At 40.8% G+C, this 23,857-nt stretch overlaps 2 protein-coding genes across 2 annotated transcripts in view; one reads left to right on the plus strand and one right to left on the minus strand.

Annotated features, from left to right (window-relative positions):
* Nucleotides 1-2,140: 2,140 nt before the first annotated feature.
* On the minus strand, nt 2,141-14,148 carry tspan31 (tetraspanin 31). Its single transcript, XM_083974728.1, has 6 exons — nt 13,986-14,148; nt 8,982-9,149; nt 6,007-6,087; nt 5,769-5,909; nt 4,715-4,825; nt 2,141-3,117 (listed from the first exon to the last, which is right to left on the minus strand). The coding sequence occupies exons 1-6, from the start codon at nt 14,046-14,048 to the stop codon at nt 3,043-3,045; spliced, it is 639 nt and encodes a 212-aa protein (XP_083830854.1). The 5' UTR covers nt 14,049-14,148; the 3' UTR covers nt 2,141-3,042.
* A 1,920-nt stretch (nt 14,149-16,068) lies between these two features.
* agap2 (ArfGAP with GTPase domain, ankyrin repeat and PH domain 2) overlaps nt 16,069-23,857 on the plus strand; it is a 63,729-nt gene continuing 55,940 nt past the window's right edge. The window contains exon 1 of the mRNA XM_083975288.1: nt 16,069-16,385. Coding sequence (XP_083831414.1) covers nt 16,220-16,385 — 166 coding nt within the window. The 5' untranslated portion in view covers nt 16,069-16,219. The remainder of the gene's footprint in view (nt 16,386-23,857) is intronic.

The raw sequence follows: 23,857 nt of genomic DNA on the forward strand, positions 1-23,857 counted from the left end.
AAGATTAGACTACTGGGGTTTTTTATGGGCCCCACTGGGCGCTGGGCCCCTAGAGTTATCATCACCTTTCTCCCCTATACAACGGCCCTGGTGAACGCTGCGAACCAGAACCAGAACGGTGTATCTGTCTGAAAACACCCAGAGAGACATATTATGGGATGCAATATTACATGACAACGACTCGAGGGAATCAGTTCCCAATTTGAGGTTTTATTATTTGGAAAATTAAGTCTCAAAAATTCAAGATACATTTGAATAACTAGTGCACACAAATCCAAAGTGAGGTGTAATATTATGGCATGATGCTTTAAAATGCTCGTTTACACCAGCGACAACTCCAGAACCGGCAGCAGCAGGAAAAAAACAAAACGATATCAGCCACGTCGACAGGTTCAAGTAAGACATGTAATTACAGTTCGTTAGTCCGTGAAGTTAAAAGCAAATAATCCAAAAAAAGAGAGAAAAACAAAAAACATCTTACAGAGGAGAATTAATGAATGAGCAGTGATTTATCAACAAGTCAAACATCGAGCCAGGCATTAAGAAAGGTACCATCAAAACTAGAATATAACTTTAAACCTAATGTGCATCGTCAACCTTTTAACTTAAATATTTATTTTACAAAGCTTTATTAACACTGATGAACAAAAGAAGAGCTGATGGCAACAGAGGACAAAGTAAATCCACCAAGAAGAGGTCGTTAAGCTGTTTTAAAGGATTAAAAAAAACAAAAAAACAACCACATGTTCACAATTAATTAACACTATAAAAAACAGAACTGGGTTTTGTTTTTACAATAAGCAGGTTTGGCCAGATTCACCCGATCAGTTCCAATCAAAGAGCAGGAATTATAACAATTATAATAATCATTATAATATAATGTTTTTTTTCTTTTTGTGTGTTTTCTTCCAGTTACACAGGAGTTCATAATAATACAAACCTGAATCCACTTCTTATAACTACCAGAGTCTAGTCTACGCAACGTCACTGTGCGACACAAAGGAACATGTTCAATACAGGAAAAAGGTGAATTATTTATTGTGGCCGTCGCGAGGCCTCAGTTATGCAGGCAAATACCCCCCCAATACCCCCCCCTCTTACCCCTCTTACCCCCCTCCCATAGGACCAGAGGGAGAAAGACACATGGCAAAAGAACACCCCCCCAGCGAGGACGGGACGACTCGGCCGGACCACAGGACTGAAGGATTCTGTACAACAACGCGGTGAAGCTGCAGTCCGCTGGCGTCCGAACGTCCGACTGTTAAAAGTTTTAGTTGGCTCAGTTACAGTTCATAAATATTTGAACCCAAACGTCTAAGAACTACACAACCTAAAATCTACACTCACCTCATCCTATCAGCTGTGTGTGTGTGTGTGTGTGTCTGTGTGTGTGTGTGTGTATCCTCCTCAGGCCTCATTCTCATCACATCTGTGTGACAGTTTCGGATAAATGTAGCGTTGGAGGAGAGGAACAGAGTAGAGCGTGTTGCATTCACCTGAAAACCTTTATTTTCTGTTTTTCCAACTATTTTTTTTCTAACTTATTGAAATTTCAAAATCCTGCGATAAACTCCCACCTGCAGGTAACGTAAAGACTGATTTCAAAATAAAAGGTGCCACATCAGACTGCTCTGATAACAGGTCGTAACCTCTCAGTATCAATCTGAATTTACAGAGAACACACAGTGAAAATAAGAAAAAAAAGAGTGAAGTTTTCCTTTAAAAAACTACATCAACATCAACTATGCAGTTGAATGAGTTTTGGAAGGTGACCTTTATTTTGAAATCAATCCTTACCCTTACAATACAAAGCCAGGGAGAACTCGACTGTATTTTTTGAAGTGGAGAATATACATATGATGGATCTATTAGATCTAATAATATAATAGATTTAGTACACTGTAAAAACTCAAAATCTTTCCAAGAATATTTGTCGTATTTCTTGTCAAAATGTCTCATTTCTAGTCAAAACTAATCTCTTTCCACTTAAAATGAGACTCATCACCTAAAAATTAACTTGTTTTTAGATCATTTTCACTTGTTTCAAACTAATTTTCACTAAGTAGAAAAATCTACCAGTGAAAGCAGGTTTTTTGTGTTTGTAATAAGAAAGAAAAACTTGCTCCACTATCAGATTTTTCTACTTATTTCAAGTGAAAATCTGCTTGAAAGAAGTAAAAAGTGTCTAAAAACAAGCTGCTTTTTAATGTGACGAGTCTTTTTTTAGTATAATTTGATCCATTTGGACTAGAAATGACATTTTACCTAGAAATAATAAGACAAATATTCTTGGTAAGAATTTGAGTTTTTTCAGTGTAGATCCATGACCTATTAAATAGAAAGTGGAGGTTTGATGCAGCGGTGAAACGTGACTTGAAGGTGGGAGGAGCTTCTCGTTAAGTCAGAAAAAATAAATGACTCAGAAAAACCAGTTTTTTTTTCTTTTCCCAGTGAATGCAACACGCTGCCGTGAGGAACAAGGTGCATAAACATCGTCTGTTGGACCGCACACACACCGCCGCCTGGTGTGTGTGTGTGTGTGTGTGTGTGTGTGTGTGTGTGTGTGTGTGTGTGTGTGTGTGTGTGTGTGTGTGGAATGACATGAGCAGAGTGGATGCATGCAGAGAAGCTACGTCGTCGGTAAACTAACTAACTAACTAATTAACTAATTAACTAACTAACTGACTAACTGACTGACTGATGGAGCAGCGGCTGCGGATCAGGAAGTCTCAACCTCCGGGCTGCGTCGCCATGCCAACGGCTCATCCCGTCATACATGAGGCTCCAGCCGAACCAACCGAGAACTGGACAGGTGGTAGTTTCTTCTCAGGTGAAGGTGTGTGTGTGTGTGTGTGTGTGTGTGTGTGTGTCAGGTGCTGCGTGCACTCGTCCGTTCTGTGCTGTGGTTGTGTTGTGGATCTTCTGCCCCAGTGTCGGCCTCTACATGTGCATCAGTGTGTGTGTGTGTGAGCCAGTGTGTGTGTGTGTGTGTGTGCAAGCCAGTGTGTGTGTGTGTGTGTGTGTGAGTGTGTGTGTGTGCCACTATAGGAAGGCGCTGGGGTTGGCTCGAGGATCCTTCTGGTTCCTGTAGCGCACGGCGAGCCACACGCCGAGGATCTGAGAGAGAGAGAGACACGGGTCAGACAGATATATAAATTTAGTGCTTTTATTTTGAAAGGACAGTGAAGATATAAAGTGGTATCCACCACTTTCCGGAGAATGACGCTGGGTGTCGCCATGACGCTCCATTCCAGCGTTACTGTATTGTTGATAGCATCGACTGGTTGATAGACATCGGCCGTGATGACTTTATTTATAATCATCATGTAATTTTAATGAGAACAATACGGACGAGTTTTAGCTTTATGTCACATTTTCACGTCACTATATCACCGTTGCGACTACTCTGATGTTTATGAAGTCTATAAAACAAATTGTTGAACAAACATTTTAGATTAGCTGGGCTAACCGTTAGCCGTTAGCAGTGTCAATAAACAATAACTCAATAAACGGCCCATGAAAAAATATTTTCTCCAGAGGATATCCTAGTTCCAACATGACTGAGCTAACTGGAGTAGTTTCATGTCGTGTCCCACAACGGGAGGGTTTTAACAGCTGACGTCCTGCTGTTAGCTTAGCTGCTGCTGTTAGCTGTCAGCAGCAGCAAAGCTAACAACTACAATAACCATGACAAAATACAAAAACATGCACACAGAAATAGTAATGTTTGTTCAATAATAAATAATTCCTTTTATAGACTTGACAAACATCAGATTTAGTCAAAACGGTTTTGGCAGCCCGGAGGCCCCACATCTACACCGGTGGCTAACGCTACCAGTTAGCCGCTAACGCTACCAGTTAGCCACTTGCTAGAATGCTACTAAAACCGACTTCCGTTGTGGTGTGACGCAATGGATCATGGGAAAATAAAGTGGTGGATACAGTGAGAGATTTCTTTGGAATGTATTTATTTCTCTTTCACACCGGAGACGTGACGAATAAAAGACACTAAATTGCGAAATATTTTGCATTATTACACGGCTCTATTGAACGCTGCTCTCTGATTGGTCCAGCGCTGTGTTCTACGGTCTGTTATTTCTGTATATTGACCGTAATCAAGTATAACAGACCGTTACTAGGGACGCCGCTCTGATCAGTGCAGCACAGAAAAGAGAAACTATGCAGGATATTTACTTTATATTTAATTTTTATCGTCATTAAACAGCTTCGGACTAATAGTGATGTAGATAAATGACTTGCAACTTGTTACAGAGAGAGTGGAGGCTGGAAACCAAACCTGCATCAGTTGTTAAAAATTTGGACATGCATAATAATAATCATAAAGTATGCAAGTATGTGTTTATTTATAGGTATATATAGGTGTATATAAACTTTACAGCCAGAGGAAATGCTGTTTTTCATCTCTGTGAAACTTCCAGTCTAAACGATGAAGTGTAATCTGATTACTGTCACTAAATAAAATGTGTTGTTTTGCAGTAACAGGTCGTCCTACATGTTGTGCAGTAACGAGACACAGTGAGTGAATCCTGTGCTGTTGCTCTGTGTCACTGAACACTATGAATTATTAATCTACAGATGAAAGTGAAATCTAAACCTTGTGTCTGCAGCATGAGCGTAGTTTAACTCTGTGACCGTGTTGTTGCTCCTGCTGCTTTTATTCCCTCCTATAAACCAGCAGCAGACACACACTGACCTCTGTGAAGCTGAAGAAGAGTCCCACTCCTCCCAGGATCTTCAGAGCTTCTGTTGCATGATTCAGCATCTTGTCCCCACAGCTGAAACACACGCTCTCCTTTTTGCATAACTGCAGCGAAAAGACAAGAAAGAGAAGAAATAAACAGAGAGATCAGACCAGTGGTGTAGTCTAATGTTTTGTAGTGGGTAAACTGCTTTTTAGGTGGTAAACTGTTCATACTTGTATCACTGGTGGTTCTCAACTCAAACTTTTTTTATATCAAGGACCCAAAATTGATACAAATTAGACCACAGACCCCATTGGACAAAAAAACACCAGAAATACACAAACAATCAATGTACGTTTAAATTAGGCGTACATTTTTATTATAGAGAAATTTCTGGAAAAAAGTGGTACAATTTCTCCCCAAAAAAGTTGAAACATTTCTAGAAAAAAGTGGTAAAATTTCAAAGAAAAAGAAAAAAAAGTAAAATAAAAAAGTTTCTTTTTAAAAATGAGAGAAAAGTGGTACGATTTTGCAAAAAAATTATAGAAATTTTCTCTCTCTCAAAAAAAGGGGCAAATACAAAAAGGGGTAAAAAAAAATAAAATAAAAGTAAACTAAAATAGAAAAATTGAGAAGAAACTGGTAAAATTTCTCAAAAAAAATTCTAGGAAAAGTGGTAAAATTTCAACAAAAAAAAGTCAAACAATAATTAAAAAAGTGCCACTCAGTCCGAGCAAAAGGAGCGTTGTCCAGGGCAACGTGACATAAACGCATACCCTGGCTCACAATGGCTACTAAAAATCATCCAAAGTGTGGGAAATAAATAAAGGTATTTGTTTTACACCGACCATATTTTTGGGGTGTTTAAGCTCTTTTGTTTGAAACGGGGAAAAAGTCGCAAATTTGCTGCTATCTAAAAAAAAAAAAAAAAAAAGGTTCGACGATCAGTCGACTACGGCAAAATCTGACGAATCAGATTCAACTATGAAAATCCTTAGTCGAAAACAGCCCTACAAAACACACAGTTCTCCAACACAGTGTGAACAGATGAAGACTCAGACTCACAGCTGGACAGTTCTGCACATCCAGGTCGAACTGCGTCCGGCTGGAGGTGACGTTGAGCAGCCCGCAGCAGTTCAGCTGGCTCTCCAGGTCCGTCTTGGTTTTATTCTCCAGGAGTCTCCAGGCAGAGTTCAGCAGAGCTTCCTACACACACAGATAGACACACACCAGAGAGAGTTGAACAACAGCCAGTAGGGATGAATCCTGAATGCTGATGTCTGCGTGTCTGCAGCTGACCCACCTGTTGTCCTCGGTTCATGGCCAGACAGGAGCAGGAGACTCCGAATTGGAAGAGGAAGACGATGAAGAGGATCACCATGTACTGGAGCAGGAGGTCAAGGACACTACAACACACTTAATCACTAGGGGTGGGAGAAAAAATCGATTCACATAAGTATCGTGATATTTTTTTGACGATTTTTACACATGCAAAAGGAAAACTGTTTCCAATCACAGAAGTCTGGTCTGAGTCGGACTAACACGTTCGAGGCCATGATTCATTTTCTTCACCGTCATGTAAACGTATGAGTGATGAGGAAGGAACATGTTGAAACTCTGTCGTCGTCGTCGACCGTTATCAGAGAAGTGTGTGTTGATCCATCCAGCAGCAACATGATAACAGTGTCGCCTCGTTCTGTTGGTTTGGTTTGTTCCTCGTCAGATTTACAGCCTGACATTCCTGAGCTGCTCCACCCTCAGGGTTCAGGGCTGAAGGGCTGAAGGCCACAGAGATAAGAGCCACCGCAACAAACCTCACGGAGCCTCAGAGTCGACTAGAGATGGAAACCTTTCACAACTGAATCAATACGGTACCGATACTCCAGGTTGAATTTGACTGGACTTGTCCTTTAACCACAAACATCCAGACACATCTTATGTCAGAGCTTCATGTGAACAGACAGCTCCAACCTGAAGGTTTACGGTTTACTGTAAGCACTGTAAGCACTTTTAAATCCAGGTTAAAAACATTTATCTTTTCACGTGCTTATAGCTGAGCTCTTTTAAGAACTTTAAACTTTACCTATTTTATTTTTTTAATGTTTTGTCTTTATGTAAAGCACATTGAGTTGCCTTGGTATGAAATGCGCTATATAAATAAAGATGCCTTGTCTTGCCTTATGTCGTCTCTACATTTATATTATACCAGAAATTATTAAATAAAGAGTCTCAATCAGACTCTGGTTCCTGTACTGGACCGGGTCTGTTTCTATTTATCTATCTACAAGTTCTTGTGAATGTGCAAAACCTCTCAAAGCCCACGAGACTGGTAAATACAGTGACTGTTGATGAAAAACTGTCCCTGAAGGCAACGCGCATCATCAGCGGTTTTGCATGAATTTCCCTCTAAAACAACTCTGTGTGGTAACGTTGTGTTATTATCTCATAGCGTGGTGAATGTGCAGCTCACAACTTGTCCACCAGAGCGTTGTGGAGTTGTTGGATTGTGTATTTGATGAGTTTGATGAGGGAAACCAAGAAATCCCATAATGAGCCTCCGTAGCGTAGCTCTGAGCAGCTCACGGCTCTGCTCCGCCGTTCTAAAAACAGCTTGCACCGACAATTAAAGGTACAGTAACGAACCTACTGCTATGACTATAGGGATTATGGTGATGGGCCAATTTGCTAAAATGTTGAACTATCCCTTTAACAGGAACAACAGAAGCAGTGGAGAGGAGTTTCATCTTTGTTCAGCAGCTGAAGCAGATAAAAGCTTGTTTGGGTTATTCAACATGGAAAAGACACGTTGCTATTGTTGCTGTTGTGTGACTTTAGCAGCAGGTTGTGCAGATGTTTTTATTCTTTTGAACACGGTCAATTATATAAAACGTTTTTTGCTGAAGCACATTATCACCGGTGGCTGCGCTGACGTTTCTGTGCCATATAATAGTAATAATGAGAGGGAACAGCAGGTGGTCCAGTTCCTTCTGCTTCTGCTCGTCCTCCGACAGGTAAAAAACTGAGCTGTTTAACCAGATTTAAAAATAAAATGCAGATAGATCCCTGGTGCAGTGTGACCCGCTTTCTGAACGAACGCCTCCTCAGTCTGAGCTGCAGTCTGCTGCTGCTGCTGCTCTCTACAGCTCCAACAATGCTGTGTGTGTGTGTGTGTGTGTGTGTGTGTGTGTTTTCTTCTACTCTACTCCCCGTTGCGCTGGTCTTAAATGTGTCAGTCATGTGACCGGACCGGCACCGACCCACATGCAGCAGCATCACACACACCTGGGATGTCCAACTCATCTTAGCTCAGATCTCTGAATGTGACGGGCCGGACCAGTAAAATAACATCATGATAACCTCTAAATAATGAGAATTATAAACCTTTCCCTTTGTTTTAGTGCAGAGAAGTTCATGATTAAGATGTTTTACATTAAATAAACTGTCCTTTTACAAAACATATTATGAACAACAACAAAAAATATGTGCAATTTCAACAACATTCATTACGCCTCTTATGTCTTTTATGTAACTTTCACACTTTGTGTCACGTTTGACCCCCTGACATAGACTATAGTTATACCACTGTAAGTCCTTTTCATCGTTTTAATACAAATAAAATCTATATTTTATGCTGCAAACTCATATTTTACGCTCTATTTTAGTCTAGTTTTTATTTTATTATCATTTTTTCTGTACTTTCTTTTATTCTTGCTTTTAATGTTTCCATTTTTGACTATTTTGGGTTTATTTTAACCTAACCTCTAACCCTTTTGACCTCTCCCTGGGGCCCACTTACTTTAATAATAATATGTTTTTATATATATTTACTTGGAATATCGGATACAGCCATGTTTTTGTTTATATATATTATTCTTTTCCTGGTTGTTTGCCGTTCTTTACTGTTATCATGGCTTCTGTTTTCATAAATATTATGCACTAGACTCAGAATAATCAATTATTATTCCTGAACGCGACCTGATCAAAGTGAAAGCCTGTGGCTGTGCAGACTGTCTCATAACCTAACTCTAACCCTGACCCTTTAATTGTATGTTTTTATGTTTTAATTTGTTAATTAGTTTTTTGTGTTTTCCTGTTTCCAGTTCTTACTGTTAAATGTTTTGTTTTAATGTAAAGCTCATTGAGTTGCTATATAAGTGAAGCTGTTTGCCTTGTAGTGGGTTGACTGAAATATTAATGCATGTGAAGTGTGTTTACCTGCGTATCACAACGACAGCAGCAGCTCATCACCTGCTTGTCTTTGTGTTAGTGAAAGGATACGAAGAACAGCATGACCTGGTGGTGGTGGATGGCCCCGATGAGGCCGACGATGGCGATGAGCAGCAGGAAGAAGCCGACGGCGATGACTCCTCCGATGATGTGGATGCTGGACACCAGGCCGAAGCCTTTGCCCCATGCTGCTACTCCGATGAGCAGCAGCCCCACCAGCTGTGGAGGGGGGGGGGGGGAGGAGGGTAATCAGAGTCAGCTGAGGCAGGACGAGCTCATCACATGGTCCACAACTACAACTACAACAACATGACAACACAACAACTCTTCTGTCCCGTCAACACTGGGCAGGACTTTGTGGATGTAAACGAAGCAGGTGAAGAGTCTAAAAGTTTAAATGTTGAATTCTTTTCTCGTCATGAAGCTGCTGATCCCAGGACAGTTTCTACTGAGCCTGACACATCTACAGCCTGTCAGTTATTATTAAAGGAGAATTCCGGTCATTTTTGACCCCTAAATCGTTGTCCTGATGGTCACCCAGTAGCACTGTCAACGAATACTCTAAATTCAAATGTGAAAATGTATATATTAATATTGAATATTAATTAAATAAAAAGTGGGAGAAAAAAACTGAGTGTGGAAAAAAACAGAAATTAATTAATTAATTAATAAAACAGCGGCTGCTTTGTGAGTGGGCGCACTCTATGACGGCCGGGTCAGGGACAGGTCACATGAGACGCGACAAAAACCGTCCGTGGGCCGTCACCGTGGCACATGCAGAGAGAGATGGCGGGATGTTCGGAGCCAAACTCGGAGAAAGTGGTCTGGACTCCAACTTTAGAAGCTCCGTTTGGAAATTCTTCGGATTTTGGGCAGACACGGTGGACGGAAAAAATGCTGAGCGAGATAAAGTTATATGCAAGCTGTGTAAGCCGCGAGCGAGTTCATTTTGTAATGTCCTGGGCATTGCCAAAGATGTTAAAATTGAAATAAATTTTTTTTAAAAATACCTATACAAGTAGTTATGTCTTGTATTAGTTTGTCCTCCTGTTGGCACAATGCGCAAATAGATATTCAAATATGTTCGAATTGCTGCAGGCAAACCAGAGTTACCATGGCTACCCGGCGCTAGAGATAGCCACAACGCTAACCTATGGGGGCAATTCTTTCAACCACAACAAACACTAAGAAAACAATCAAATATTTCTGGTACATGACTGGAATCCTTAGAGACACCACTGAACTCATATAGTGTAGAGTAGAAACAGTATAAACTTTGTGTTAAAGAAAATATAAAAACACATAAAAAGAGCCTTTTGTGGACAAATGTTGCACAAATCGTCCGATATCTTTTCTTGGACAGTTTCTACTGAGTCTAAACAACTGCAACAACACAAACTGTCAGTTATTATAAAACTATCTGACACAACAAACGTCTGATAAACGAGTCATGAAGTGAAACATCTGCCGTTCGTCCAGCAGAGAGACAACGAGGTCGTCAACGTGTCACTGTGACGTCGTCGGCCGTTTACTGAACATCTGACTGCTGAGCTGCAGGAGGAAGTGTGTGTTCCTGTTTCCTGTCCTGACCACACACACACACACACACACACAGTAACTGAGCTCTCTACAACCTGGTCGGTGTGTTGTGAGCTGTGACTTCACACACTGTGTCATCATGTCTGACTCACACACCTGTTTCAATATTTCATGTTTTTTTTTCTGTACTTTCTTTTATTCTTTTTTCTTGCTTTTACTTATGTATTTAATTTTTTAAGTTTCCAATTTCTACTGTCTTGTGTTAAACTTTTAAAAGGTTTTTTAACAACTGACCAACTATACATTATCCCGCTTAGAACACGGCCTACGAGTGAAATAATTTATTTGAAACTACTACAAAATACGACGTTCATCGATTTGTAATTGCATCATTTAGTGAATCTCCATGTCCGGTCACGTCGGCTGTTTTGCTGAGCCTCCTCCTGGTCGTGCATTTGAAGCCTTTGATAACTTGATAGATAAATTCAAGTAATAATGACTAGATAACTTGATAGATAATTTATGAATAAGGGGTGGGAGTAAATAAGTTTTACTTCTTCCCACTCCTTTTCGGACATGAAACAAACAAATAAACAAAACAAAAAAAAATCAAATTACCTTTATTTTCAATTATTTTCTTTTCTTTTTTGTATTTTATATATATATATATATATATATATATATATATATATATATATATATATATATATATATATATATATATATATATTTCTTTTTTGTTCATATGTTGTTTTTGCAAAGTTTTTATATGTTATGTCTGTCCATTTCTGTATTATGTTTTATTTCTTTTAACATGTCCGAAATAAACTTAAACTAACTAAAAAATAATTAATCAGTGGATCGATGGATTATCATACACATGTTATGATGTATTGTGTGTAGTCTTTTCTGTCATAAACAAGAGATTAACTTTACTGTTTACGGGGTGCGTTTGTGTGAGGAGAGCTGTGACACCGGGTCAGAGGCTCTGATCGCAGGTTTGGTTTCCAGCAGCGATGTGAAGGAGCCTCCACTCTCACTGTAACAAGTTACAAATCATTTATCTAACATCACTATTAGTCCGAAGCTGTTTAATGACGGTAAAAATGAAACACAAGGTAAATATCCTGCATAGTTTCTCTTTTCTGTGCTGCGCTGATCAGAGCGGCGTCCCTAGCAACGGTCTGTTATACTTGACGACGGTCCGTTATACAGAAATGACGGACTGTAGAACGCAGCGATGGACCAATCAGAGAGCAGCATTCAATAGAGCCGTGTAATAATTAGTTTTAATGTAAAGCACACTGAGTTGTCCCTTGGTGTGAAAATGCTCTATTATATAAATAAAGCTGCCTCGCCCTGTTTCACAATGACATCATCCAAGGTGTTAAAGCACCTGCACTGACAAGGTAATAAGCTTCCTTTTCCTTCCGTGAGGCAGGAGCAGACCTCACCTCACCTGACCTATAACCTGGTGACACTCGGTCTGTCAGGTTTAGTTCAGGTTGTGAGTTCATAAGGACATATAGATATAAATATAGATATAAATATATATAGATGTTGTATCTCAGCAGCTCAGTTGAGAGTTAACATCCTGTCGCTGCGTGGGAAGAGTTTAACAACATCAGTGAGCGATGGGCAGGAACAGCTGATTGTTAACACACTAGGCAACACAACAACAACACAAACACCTGGACAATGTGACGCAACAGAAGAAAACTGTGTCAAAGACGACAGGACTTCATATCAGCGTTCACAAGTTCAATATGAGGCTTTTTATAATACACAGTTAATTTAATCCTGTTTCACTATCACACACACCTCAGTGTGATAAAGAGAGGATCAGCTGATGCAGACAGACACACAACAGAAACACACTGAACACACACTTCTGTTGTTGTCGCAGCCTCAGAGTCTACAGTTATATAAAGTCTCACAACCACACACACACACACACACACACACACACACACACACACACACATAAACACACACAGGACCTGCAAACACTCTGACTTCCTCCATGTTTGTGTTTAACTGAGTTTCATGTCGAGGTCTGGATTAAAAAGTTGTTTTATTAAATATTTTGTATTTATCCACACAGCGCTCTGTACGACAACGTCACACAAACAGAGTCAACAACACAACTTCCCCATCGCACGACTAATAAAGGACACGTCTTCATTTTTGCAGCGGGGCGAGTTAAACTTAATTTAGGACTACCTGTATCCAGGTCATTAATAAACATAAAGTATAATACTTCACATAGATATCAGTGAGTTATTTTAATAGTTGGAATCATTTCACTGACAAACACAGTCAGGTTTTATATGTGTTAGAGTAATCAGATTACCTAGAGTCAGACACAACAACATCACAACTTCCCCATCATACGACTAATAAAAGGAAATGCCTTCTATCTAAGAGCCCTGCAACAATAAATGGTATGTTGTTATCAATATATTAATTGGATTTAGTTCATTTTCCATCTCCTGTACTTTGGTGGTGGTTAAAGGATTATTAAAGATTATTATTAAAGTCTTATCACTTTACTTTTGCAGGGTTTATACAGCAGAGCCAGTTAAACTGAATGTAAGACTACCTGTTGTGTAATACATGTAATATCTGTATCAAGGTCATTAATAAACATAAAGTATTACTGTATAGGCTAGATAATCAATGTGTCCATCTAATACTTAGAATTATCTACTGACAAACACAGGCTCCTCACAGACAGACAGACTTTGTGTTATAGTAACTCATTTACTGTTTACTACCTATTACTTTTAGTTTATTTCAATAGGATTGAATTCTTTATCGCTGTTTATTCTTTTACTCTGTTTCTAAGCATATTTTTATTGATTAAATTATTGTTTGTGCAGCTGAGAAACTGAATCAATCAATCAATCAATCAATCCTGGATTGGAATTTTTATCTTACATATTAATCAGCAGTTCAAATACCAGGAGTGTGTTAGCTGGGCTACAGCTACACACAGACACACAGACACACAGACACACACACTGGGGCAGCTGATAACATCTGGCTGTGACACTGATAGAGCATGTTGTTGAAGATGAGCCACTCCGACATGTCACCATCTGATCTGAGGTCAGCTGCTCTAGTCTCCGGCTAACGGAACACAACACAATACAACACAACACAATGAGGACAGCTAACTACCAGGCTAACGCCGGGCTAACAGGCTAACACCTCTACTCTGTTCTATACACATTACTGTGCTAACTCCCGCTACTAGCCGTTAGCTTCCTGTGAGTAACTAACTACCAGCAGAGAGTAACGTACGTACCGACAGTCACTGTGGAGGGAAGGCGGAGAGAAGAGAGGCAGAAACCGGCAGTTATAACAACAACATCCCCGCCGCTAACGGTGCTGCTAACAGACAGGCTAACGGTGCAGCTAACAGGCTAAAACACCGTTACTTCAGCCCTGAGCTAACGAGGCTAGCGAGTTAGCTTTAGCTTTTAGCATGATGGTCCCATTTTGTTCACTCACCATATAAACCACGTTCAGGGAGCACAGCGCATTTTTGGAGCAGGTGAACCCGCCACAGACCATAGTTTTCTCTCTGCGGTGCTCAGGCTGCCGGGCAACGGGAGGAATAAACGCAGAGGCTCGGCGCTGCTGCGGCTGTCTGTCAGTCCGTCCGCTCCGTTGACGTCTCTCAGGTGTTTTTGGTCAATGGAGAGGGCGTGATCGGTGACGTCAGCGTCACGCGTTGCGTCAGGACGTAAGATAACGTCATCGCTCCAAAGCATCAAATCTGTTGTGTTGTAAAGTAACATGGAGCCGGAAATCGACCTCTGCTTGCAACAGAAAAGTTGTGAAAACGTTAAATTATGCTCAACATTTAAAGTATTTTATAACCTATTTTTATAACCTTTACATATATCTATTAAAATAAATAATTTTGCAACAAAGTAAAGACAGATGGCATTAGTTATTTGGGGTAAACCAAAGCTACGCACATATTGTGAAATAAAGCACCTTTGGAGTTTTGTACCATTCTCATTTCATTAGTATTTTGTCTACAATAACCCCCAGTGTTGTATATTTGCACTACTCCTTTTTTCCCCCCTATGTTATTTCCATTTCTAATGTTATCCAAGCACATTACTAATGTCATCTCAGTACTTATATTTGTGTAGATGATGTGCAACAAATAAAGTTTACATAAAAACAAAACAAAACATGGATCTGGAAACTACAGCACTGAGACCATTTGCTCTAATATTAGTGAAATAATCCATTTTATTTTAAGATCCTACAAATTCTGACTGTTCATCCTCTTGTGGTCATTTTGATTTATTTAAAATATATGTGTTGAAATGTATTGTTGGCTCTATGAACCAAATATGATGTTAATAAATAAATAACCACCTGTTATTACTCATATACAATATATTATTAATGAACTTTGTTTAGACTGTAGAGAGAGAAGACTGTAGTGTAGAGGGAGCTTCACCTGTAGACTGAACACAGATAATGTACAAATTCATGTTGAGGCCACATGGTTCATAGCTACATGGAAAAGAATCACACAGTGGTTTGTTGTGAAACCAGCGGCTCTGACTTATACAGTGTCATGTAAAAGTTTGCCCCCTGCATAGTTAGTAGCTAGTTGCCCCCCGCCCTTTGCAAACTATCACAGTGTGTAAATAGTAAATCTCTTGTCTGATTCCTTGGTCAAAGTTCTCTGAGAGCTCAAGTCTCCTGGGTTTCCCATTCTTTTGCTGCTGCTGCTGCTTTGTTTCTCCTTTTCACTCTGAAACTGTAGAAAACTAAAATAATACACTGATATTGATTAAAATATTGAAAAAAAAGAAGAGTGTTTCATGTTTAACTTTATGTCTTTTGGAGATCATTTCATCTTCCACTTGATGAACTGTTTTAACATTAACAGACATTTGCACCAGGGGGGGACAAACTTTTGTCATGCAAAAGTTTGATCAGGTGTTATAGTAGCACATGAAGAAGGCAAAGAATATAAATGTCTTTGCTTTCTTTGTGCTACTGTAACACCTAATACGTGGGACAAATAAAAAGACTCATGTCTTATATATGAAGGTATATATGATTAGACATAGGGCTTGTGTATCTGCTGTATTTACAGTTGGGTCACAGGATGATTCATAGCAGAGGGAAAAAATAGAAATGTATTGTTAGTTTATATAAAACCTAGTGTAAAGATACTTGAGTCACACTGTAGAACTACGATATGTTGTGTAGTGTGATCAGGCCACAGTGCAGAAGTGATTACACACGTGGTTGTTTCACTACAGACACACACACTGCTCCAACACAACACCACCACACATTAACAGTGTGTTAGACTACAACATGTCGGTGTTGTTGCTCCTGTCCCAGCAGCAGCAGGTGTATTAAAGTGAAATGTCCTCAGACCTCTTTTCCGTGGCGTGATCGCGGTGTCAGTCGGAGCTGCTGTGTACTGAACAATATGGTTAGAAACAAGGAAGTGAATTCAGTTTGTTTGAAACCTGCAGAGGAAACGCACATCTCTCCGAGCCGACTCTGTGGTCTAGAGAGAGAAAGAAAAAGAGAGAGAGCGACAGAGAGAGAGACACCCTTCTTCTCCTCCACCGCCGCCGCCACTGTTTTCTCGTGTTCGCATTCAACCTGTGGACCAAAGTGACTCCAGCAGCGGCTCAAATGGGCTGAAGCGAAGGCGCCTTGCTTCAGTTTAACCACCGATCGCTCCAGGAGTCAGGATGAACAGCAGCGGCAGCAAGTCGGTCAACTCCATTGCGATCAAAGCAGAGATCAAGAGGTACGACTCGCTCCAGAGCGCCATCAACAGACTCTCCAAGCAGTTTGAACGGGTCGCCGACCAGCAGCTGCGCTCAGGCCTCAAAGTTTACCTCCACAGCATCCAAGGTAAGATCACTGCCGCACTTCTCTCTCTCTGTCTGCTGGAGGAAGTCAGCACGTTACCTGTCGACCAGACTCTGCTGCTCATGTTTATGTAAAGAACTTTTTATTTGAAATGATAAACAGGGAAAAAAATCTGCAGACTGCAAACTTGTGAGTGCAGATTTGAGTTTCAGAGTGAGTGTGAGGCCGCGGGGTGTGGGGAACATGATAGGTAGGTGATTGATATCTCTTCCTTTCGCGCTTCCTGTGTCAGTCAGAGCTTCTGTTCGTTGGAAGATCAGAGCTCGATGTTTCATTTCCATTCTCATTTCGCTCTGAGGGCAGAAAAGGCCGACCGACCCTCCCGGTGGCGGCTGCCGCTGCGTCCTGGCATTTATTTATCAGCCAGCTCCTGGACACTGGGCGACCAATGGCAACATCCCTCAGCAGCCATCGCCATGGCAGCGGTATGAAACCTGCTGTGCGGCCTACTTCCTGTCTGCCAATCTGCAACTGCCCTCAAAGCCACTTCCTTTCAGACAAACAGAGCCTTGACATGTGAAGCAGCGAGTCTGTTTTACATCATTTCCTCATAGCGCCACTTCCCACCATTTCTACCGAATGTGACACAACAACGTGTCACCGTTCGACTCGACGGACGTCTTTATCTTCGTCAAAGCAGCAGAAGGTGTGAGGAAGAGGAAGGAAGGGAGGGAGGAAGGAGGAGGAGAGGTCAGATCAACAACCTGATGGAGGATTACCAAACCGTTACACAAATATAAACCTACCTGAAGCATGAAAAAATACTGGATCAGCAGTTTACTAGAGTAATCCAGTACATTGCACTTTTGAAAGGGACTTGTACCACTTTCTACACCGTACACTACTAATCCTTTTACTGTTTTACAGTTTTTCTCGATTGTTTACACACATTTTCTGAAAGCATGCCCCATACTCTCAGAACTCTACACACAAATCCAAAAACACACACACAATGGGCAAAACCCCTCACACTCCTCCTGCAAAATGAAACTTTACATTCAAAACAATGTTATTTATTCTCAAAATGCTGTTTTAGTCTCAAACGACACAAACCATCATATGACTAGACATTTATAAGAACCAGTTGAACACTGATGTGCTCAGTTTAAAACACTATGATGAATGGAAAACACTTCTACTCCATTCATCATAATGACTTAGGCTTTTTTTCTTTTCTTTTTTTACTGTAACTACTGACAGTACATGTGTTGAATATTGTTTTGATACTCAGAACACTCAAATACACGGTAACAAATGAAAAAATGAAATGAAAAAGAGTTGGCTGGGGTCAGCTGGTTTACGGCCGGACAATTTTGAAAGACTGAACACATAATTGTGATGGGATGAGAGACTACAGAAACACTGACAGGCTGAGTCACAGTGTGAAGGTTCATATTTCTCACTGAAGTGTGTAAAACATTACACACGTTGTTCCACCTTTCTGTCGACCGACGCTGCTGTTCATGTTTGTTCAGTCTGTGATCCGTTTGCACTTCCACTAAAGAAACTTCTCCAATTTCTTATCATCATCGTCATCACCTGTTAATGAGCTCATACTGAGCTAACAGGGCCGTTACTAGGAAGTTATCTCTGGGTGCACAACACAGGGTAAATACAGGAATCTTGAAGCTTCAAGCTGTAACCATTTACATCAGTGACACTTTTAACGTAACAGTTTTAGTTTGTGATGAAGACTATAGACCACTATGATACAACAGAATTCAAGGATAATAAATCAAAGGCAGAGTTTATAAAAAAAAAATATTGCTCCACTCTCAAAAAACAAAAACAACAATCTTCTTTTCTTTTTTTATGTACCGGTTCATCTTTGTTTTTTAATAAAATGAATAAATTCACACACTTTTACAATGTTTTTTAGTAGGGGTGTGCATTGGCACTGCCCTCACGATTCAATTCGATTACGATTCAGCAGGTAACGATTCGATTCGATTCGATTCTCCGATGCATTGCGATGCATTGCAATGCATCAAAATTCTACTGCACTCAACATGGCAAATTTTTCATCAGTCATGAGATATTGAACAAGAGATTTTATTGGCTGCTATGTGTGTATTATCACTCTCCTGTATCTTTGACATAAATGTCATAAAATAAAATAAAATTGAATGGTATGTATTGGATATGGCATTTAAATCACTTCTAGGGCTGCCCCCACAAATTAGCCTTCGATTGGTCGCAGGAAAAAACAAACAAACCTTTGGAGCCGTGTCTCAAAATCAATATGAAAGACTATGTGGCTTTTATTTTGAAGGGCCAGATACAGGAAGTCGTGACACTTTTTGTTGTTGTTTTTTTACACGGCACGGAGGTCTATCCCCCCCCCCCCCCCCCCCCACCCCCACCGTCTTACACAGCCTGAGCTCAGTCACTCACCCTCCTCTACTGTGTTTATTGGTGATAAACGGGCATGCTGCCTGTAACGGTAAAGCCCGACCAGCTTGTTGAATCTCGGACCGAACACGGCCGGACTCATGAGCGTTAATTAATTCTCGACCCGACCGCGGGTGAAAAAAAAGGAAAAGAAAGCCAGCGGCAACGCTGCTACTGCTGGTGCTGCCGCTTAGCATGTAGCTACAGGCTGCGCATGTCGTTGCTCCGGAAACGCCCCCGGAGGTAATTGTAACTTCACAACTTTATTTGAGGCCAGAAAATAAACAGTGACATAATCGATTATAGCACGTTGCCGCATCGATGCTGAATCGTGCATGTCCCGCATTGCAATGCATCGCCGAATCGATTATTGTTGACACCCCTATTTTTTAGGACTCAAACTCTTGGACAGCTAATTCAGAAAAAATACCTTCAAAAATTAAGACTTTATAATGTTGTGAAAAGACTTTTTAATACTTTTTAAGGGTCTTAATTTTCCCAAAATTGATTTATCACCTTGTAATACTTTTCAAGACCCCGCGGATACCCTGCAACAACAACAAAAATACTGTGGGGGTTGTTATTTTAGCGAAACACACAGACTTAGGTTGGGACTACGGATGGAAGCTAAATCTGGCAAATTTACAACATTATTTTCGTATGTTCATGAATCTGCAGAGTCCCATTACAGATAAATGAATAAATTAAAATGAAAAAGACGACTAACACAACTTCTAAGACCCAGAGAGCAGGATGAACAGGAACAAGAGGTGTGAACAGTTTGAACTGGATCACTGGGAGCAGGTAAATACAAACAGGTCTTAAGACGTGTCGTGGTTTAGTGATAATGTAAAGAAGGACACGCCCAGACCTTCAAAACAGCCAATAGGAGAGCAGAGCATCTTCTGATGACATGTGACAAATTACAGAAAACTATGAACACTAATAGTTTTCATTGGATGGACAGACGAGTCCAGACATCTGATAATTTTTTACAGAAATATTTTATGAAGCAATGTAAAGTTTTGTATTTTTCCACTTTAATTTATTTGTTATTTGCCTCTTTAACCGTCGTCCTGCTCTACAGTACAATTTATTTGTCTTTTACATCACAATACATACTTCTAGTTCCACCTTTATTCATTTTAAAGAGAACTAACTTGCTGTACTTCCACGCCACTAGACCACTTCTGTGACTTACTCCAGTTGCCGACTTATTGATCAGCTCGTCTAATAAAATGTGATATTTATAGAAGATTATACTAGAGAGATTAAATTAGTGAAATGATTGGAAAAGTAAAATATGAATGATAAAGAACTGTAAAGTGAATATAACCTGGAGTCGTACACAGACCTCAACACTTTCTCTTCAGTATGTTTATAATGCAGGTCATTCAGTGCTGAGGTCACAGTGGGTTCAGTGAAAACTGGAGGAACTTTCAGTTTTTCATTTCAACACTTCACTCATCGTCAGCCTGTTGCTGAGCTGGAGGTCCGTCGGCTCCGAAGAGCTCTCAACATTTACTTCAGTTTTTATTCTTATTTAGTTTCTCAGTTTGATCCTTTTATTCCAGTTTAGTTTTAGTGAGTTCAACAAGTGATGAATCGGTTTTAGTTTCGTTTTTATTTTAGAGGAATCGACTAGTTTTTATTTAGTTTTAATTAAATACTAACAAAAATTCCAAAACTATGAAAACAAATGCACATGGAGGAGAGGAGGGTTACAGTAGCAACACAGAGGAGGAGAGACCAGACCTGCAGAGTTTTATCTTTACAGTTTTTCTCAATTGCTAAAACCCTAAACCCTATTGTCTGAACCAAATGCTCAGTTGCTCTTTTGGCAAAACCATCAGCACTTTTCACCTGTTTAGACACAACTCACCAACACATTTTCATTGTGATGCACCTGTGCATAATGCTGAGCACAGGTGGCAAAAGTCAAACACAATTAAAGCACAAGTTGAACACAACGGGCCCTAGTTTCTTAGACCGAGCGAAGTCTAAGCTCAGCGCAGCTTCGCCACGCCAACGGGGCGTGGACCAGGTCCATTTCGCAAGATTGGTGGGCCGCGCAGTCAGACTTAGACCAGCGTAAACCCTCCCCTCGTCCCTCCCACCGGCGCAAACGGCGAAGAGGGAGGAGAGAGGGCGGGAGGGAGACAGGAGGAGGAGAGAAAGGTGTGGAGTGGGTTTGACACAGCCGAGTCAGATCTTCACCAATCAAATGAGCTCCTCTCCTCACCTTTAACTGCGCGGAGGGCGATGCGCGCTGCAAGTTTGTCATTTTATACTTGGACATGGACGGAGGAGACAGCGACGCCAGAGGCCGAACCTCTCCCCGGAGGAAACAGCTGTTTCCCCGGAGGTCCGAGCTCAGAGTGACCAACAATGAGTTTACTAATAATAATACAAATATCCTTAATCAGGTTTGATCTGATACACTGAGAACCCCTGCCCAATGAAAGAAACAACAACTAATAAACTAATAAAGAAACTCACATTTATTCAAACCCTGTAAGCAAGATGAGAGGTATAATACAACATAAACAAACACCATGCGTAACGGATGAAATCAGCGTAAAGGACGCTCTCTCTCTCTCTCTCTCTCTGTCCTCCTCTCTCTCTCTCTCTGTCCGTCTCTTTTTTTCTCTTTTTTTTTCTGTGATAGAGATGCTGAGTATACTGTAGTAGGCTATATACTGACTATCTGATACCGAGGCTGTGGTGGTGGACTAAGAGAGATGAAGATTTGTGTTTTGTTTTTCATTACGGCTGCCTGATGCGCTAATGAATTAATAAGTAAATAAATAAATAAAGCAATCATCACAAGGGCAGAGTGGTATCTCAACACGGCAGCGACATGCAGTCATCCACCCTCAGTCCTGCTTGGGACATCCACAGCTGCTTTTCAGTGCCAGTTCGTCCCTGCTGTGTTAATTCAGGTGGAGTTTCCATTACGCATGCCACAGCCTTTGATCTCTGCTTTGATCTGACGTCAGATGTGACGGGACAATCTATATAGATATAAATTCACGTGTTGATTCCATTAGTTGCATTAAATAGTGGTTATTGTGGATATTTATTGCATTGAAATGTGTCTGGAACTGTGGAGATCTGCCTGTGAGGTCTTGGTGACGTGTGTGCACTGCAGGTCAGTCAGCCAAACTTCCACTGCACCTGCTGCGCTCCGCCCTGCGCTGAGACTAGACCTGGTTGGAGGTGGCGAGCTTTCAGCGCAACCTCGGCGAGACATTTTCGCACAAAACTTCCACTGCACCAAGCTGAATCTGTGACGCCTCCCCCTGCTGCGCGGCCACGCCTATCTCAGCGCAGCGCGATCTACAAATCTCCCAATCTGACTTTGCGCTCGGCTGCGCTGGTCGAAACTTGCATTAGACCGGCTGCGTTACCTTGCGCCACCTGCGCTGCGCCAGCAAACTAGGGCCCCTCAACTCAAAATTAACACTTGTGGCTAATGATGTGAGGGAACATGTCTACATACTATATATGAGCCAGTTGAGGATGAAGTCCTGTGGCCTAATGCAGTACGGAGAAATGGTGCTGTGGCTGAGTTATGCACTTCTCATTTGTATATTTTTGTACTTTACTTTTACGAAGGCTTACCGTATACAAGTGCTAAATGCACAGGATTTCTGTTTTTTGCACTTATTTAACGTTTTTACATGTACAAGTGCTACATTTTTTTGTTTTGCAACATGCATTTAGCTACAGTGAACAATAAACATGTATCTCTACAGCTTCATGTCCTGAGCATTGTGTTTTCTATTTGTCTATGTAGTGTTTAGTGACTGCTCAGTAGTGTTTTTAGTTTTGATTGACTTGGGGCACGATTTGACAACATAGTTCAGTTTTGGGCACAGATTGAACTGTTTTTAGGTGAGAGTTTGGTTTTGCAAGAAGAGTCTGAGGTTTTGTGAATGAAGTTTGAAAATTGGGGTTTGAGTTCACAGTTTAGAGAAAAGGAGAGCAGCTTTCGAGAAATGTGTCTCAGCAATCGAGAAAAAACTGTAAACTGGTGTGACTGAGGAACTTCTGAGACTCCAGAACCAGAACCAGAGCCAGAGCTTTGTCTGTCTGTGAGGAGGAGGAGGAGGAGGAGGAGGAGGAGGAGGAGGAGGAGGAGGAGGAGGAGGAGGAGGAAGGCTGAGGTGCTCCAGAGCTAAATAAAGAGGTGTAGATGTGATGTAGATGTGAGTGAGTGTTGTAGTGAGCAGTGCAGCAGGGACAGAGAGAGAGAGAGAGGACGGCTCAGCTCACAGTGAAGGAGAAATGAAAACTCACCCAGCATGACCACCGACCTTGGCCACCGGCCATCTGGGTGGCAACGTGTGTGTGTCTCTGTGTGTGTTGCAGGCAGCTTTGGCTGAGTATGTGTGCGCCTGCAGACAACCCAACCTGATCCTGTATGTGTTATATATATATACTGTATATACATATGTGTGTGTGTGTGTGTGTTTGACAGTGCAGCAGCTTCTCCTGCTCTTCAACTCACCTGTTTGCTGCACTGGTTAAAAAGACTAGGGCTGTGCCAAAAAAATCGATTCACATAAGAATCACGATTCTCATTTAATACGACAAAGAATCGATATAAAATGTCCCAAAATCGATTAAAAAAAATAAAACAATGAAACAAATCTGCTGCTGTCGGCCTCCGTTTCCTTAGATATAAAAGGCAGCATGTTTAACTGCACTATTTATTTTAATAAAGAGGCACTTTTAATTTTGTTACTTAAGCAATATGTGATATTGCTTTTATGCAACAGTTTCAACAATTCCATCTAAGCATGGATAAATGTTTAAAACTCAATAAATGTGAAAAAGACACTTCAGTCGTTCTGTCTTGTAAAGCAGACTGGAGTAGATCATGAGGATCCTTCAACACCGACAGACTGAAGCAGAAATCATTAGGAATCAAATCGTTTTGCATCGAAAATCCATTTAGGATCGAATCGTAGCCCCAAAAATCTGAATTGAATCTAATCGTGAGAGAGTAAAAGATTCCCAGCCCTAAAAAAGAGGATTTTTTTCAATGTCAGAGTGTT

Source organism: Trachurus trachurus, assembly GCF_905171665.1.
Source record: "Trachurus trachurus genome assembly, chromosome: 7".
In the NCBI taxonomy this organism is placed as follows: Eukaryota; Metazoa; Chordata; class Actinopteri; order Carangiformes; family Carangidae; genus Trachurus; species Trachurus trachurus.

Excerpts from the sequence above, each read along its gene's own strand:
- tspan31 (XM_083974728.1), bottom strand. The coding sequence starts at position 14,048 with ATGGTCTGTGGCGGGTTCACCTGCTCCAAAAATGCGCTGTGCTCCCTG. Across the intron at positions 5,910-6,006 it reads CCATGAACCGAGGACAACAG|GAAGCTCTGCTGAACTCTGC; the intron begins GTGGGTCAGCTG and ends CTGTGTGTGTAG. Across the intron at positions 3,118-4,714 it reads TCTTCTTCAGCTTCACAGAG|ATCCTCGGCGTGTGGCTCGC; the intron begins GTCAGTGTGTGT and ends TCTCTCTCTCAG.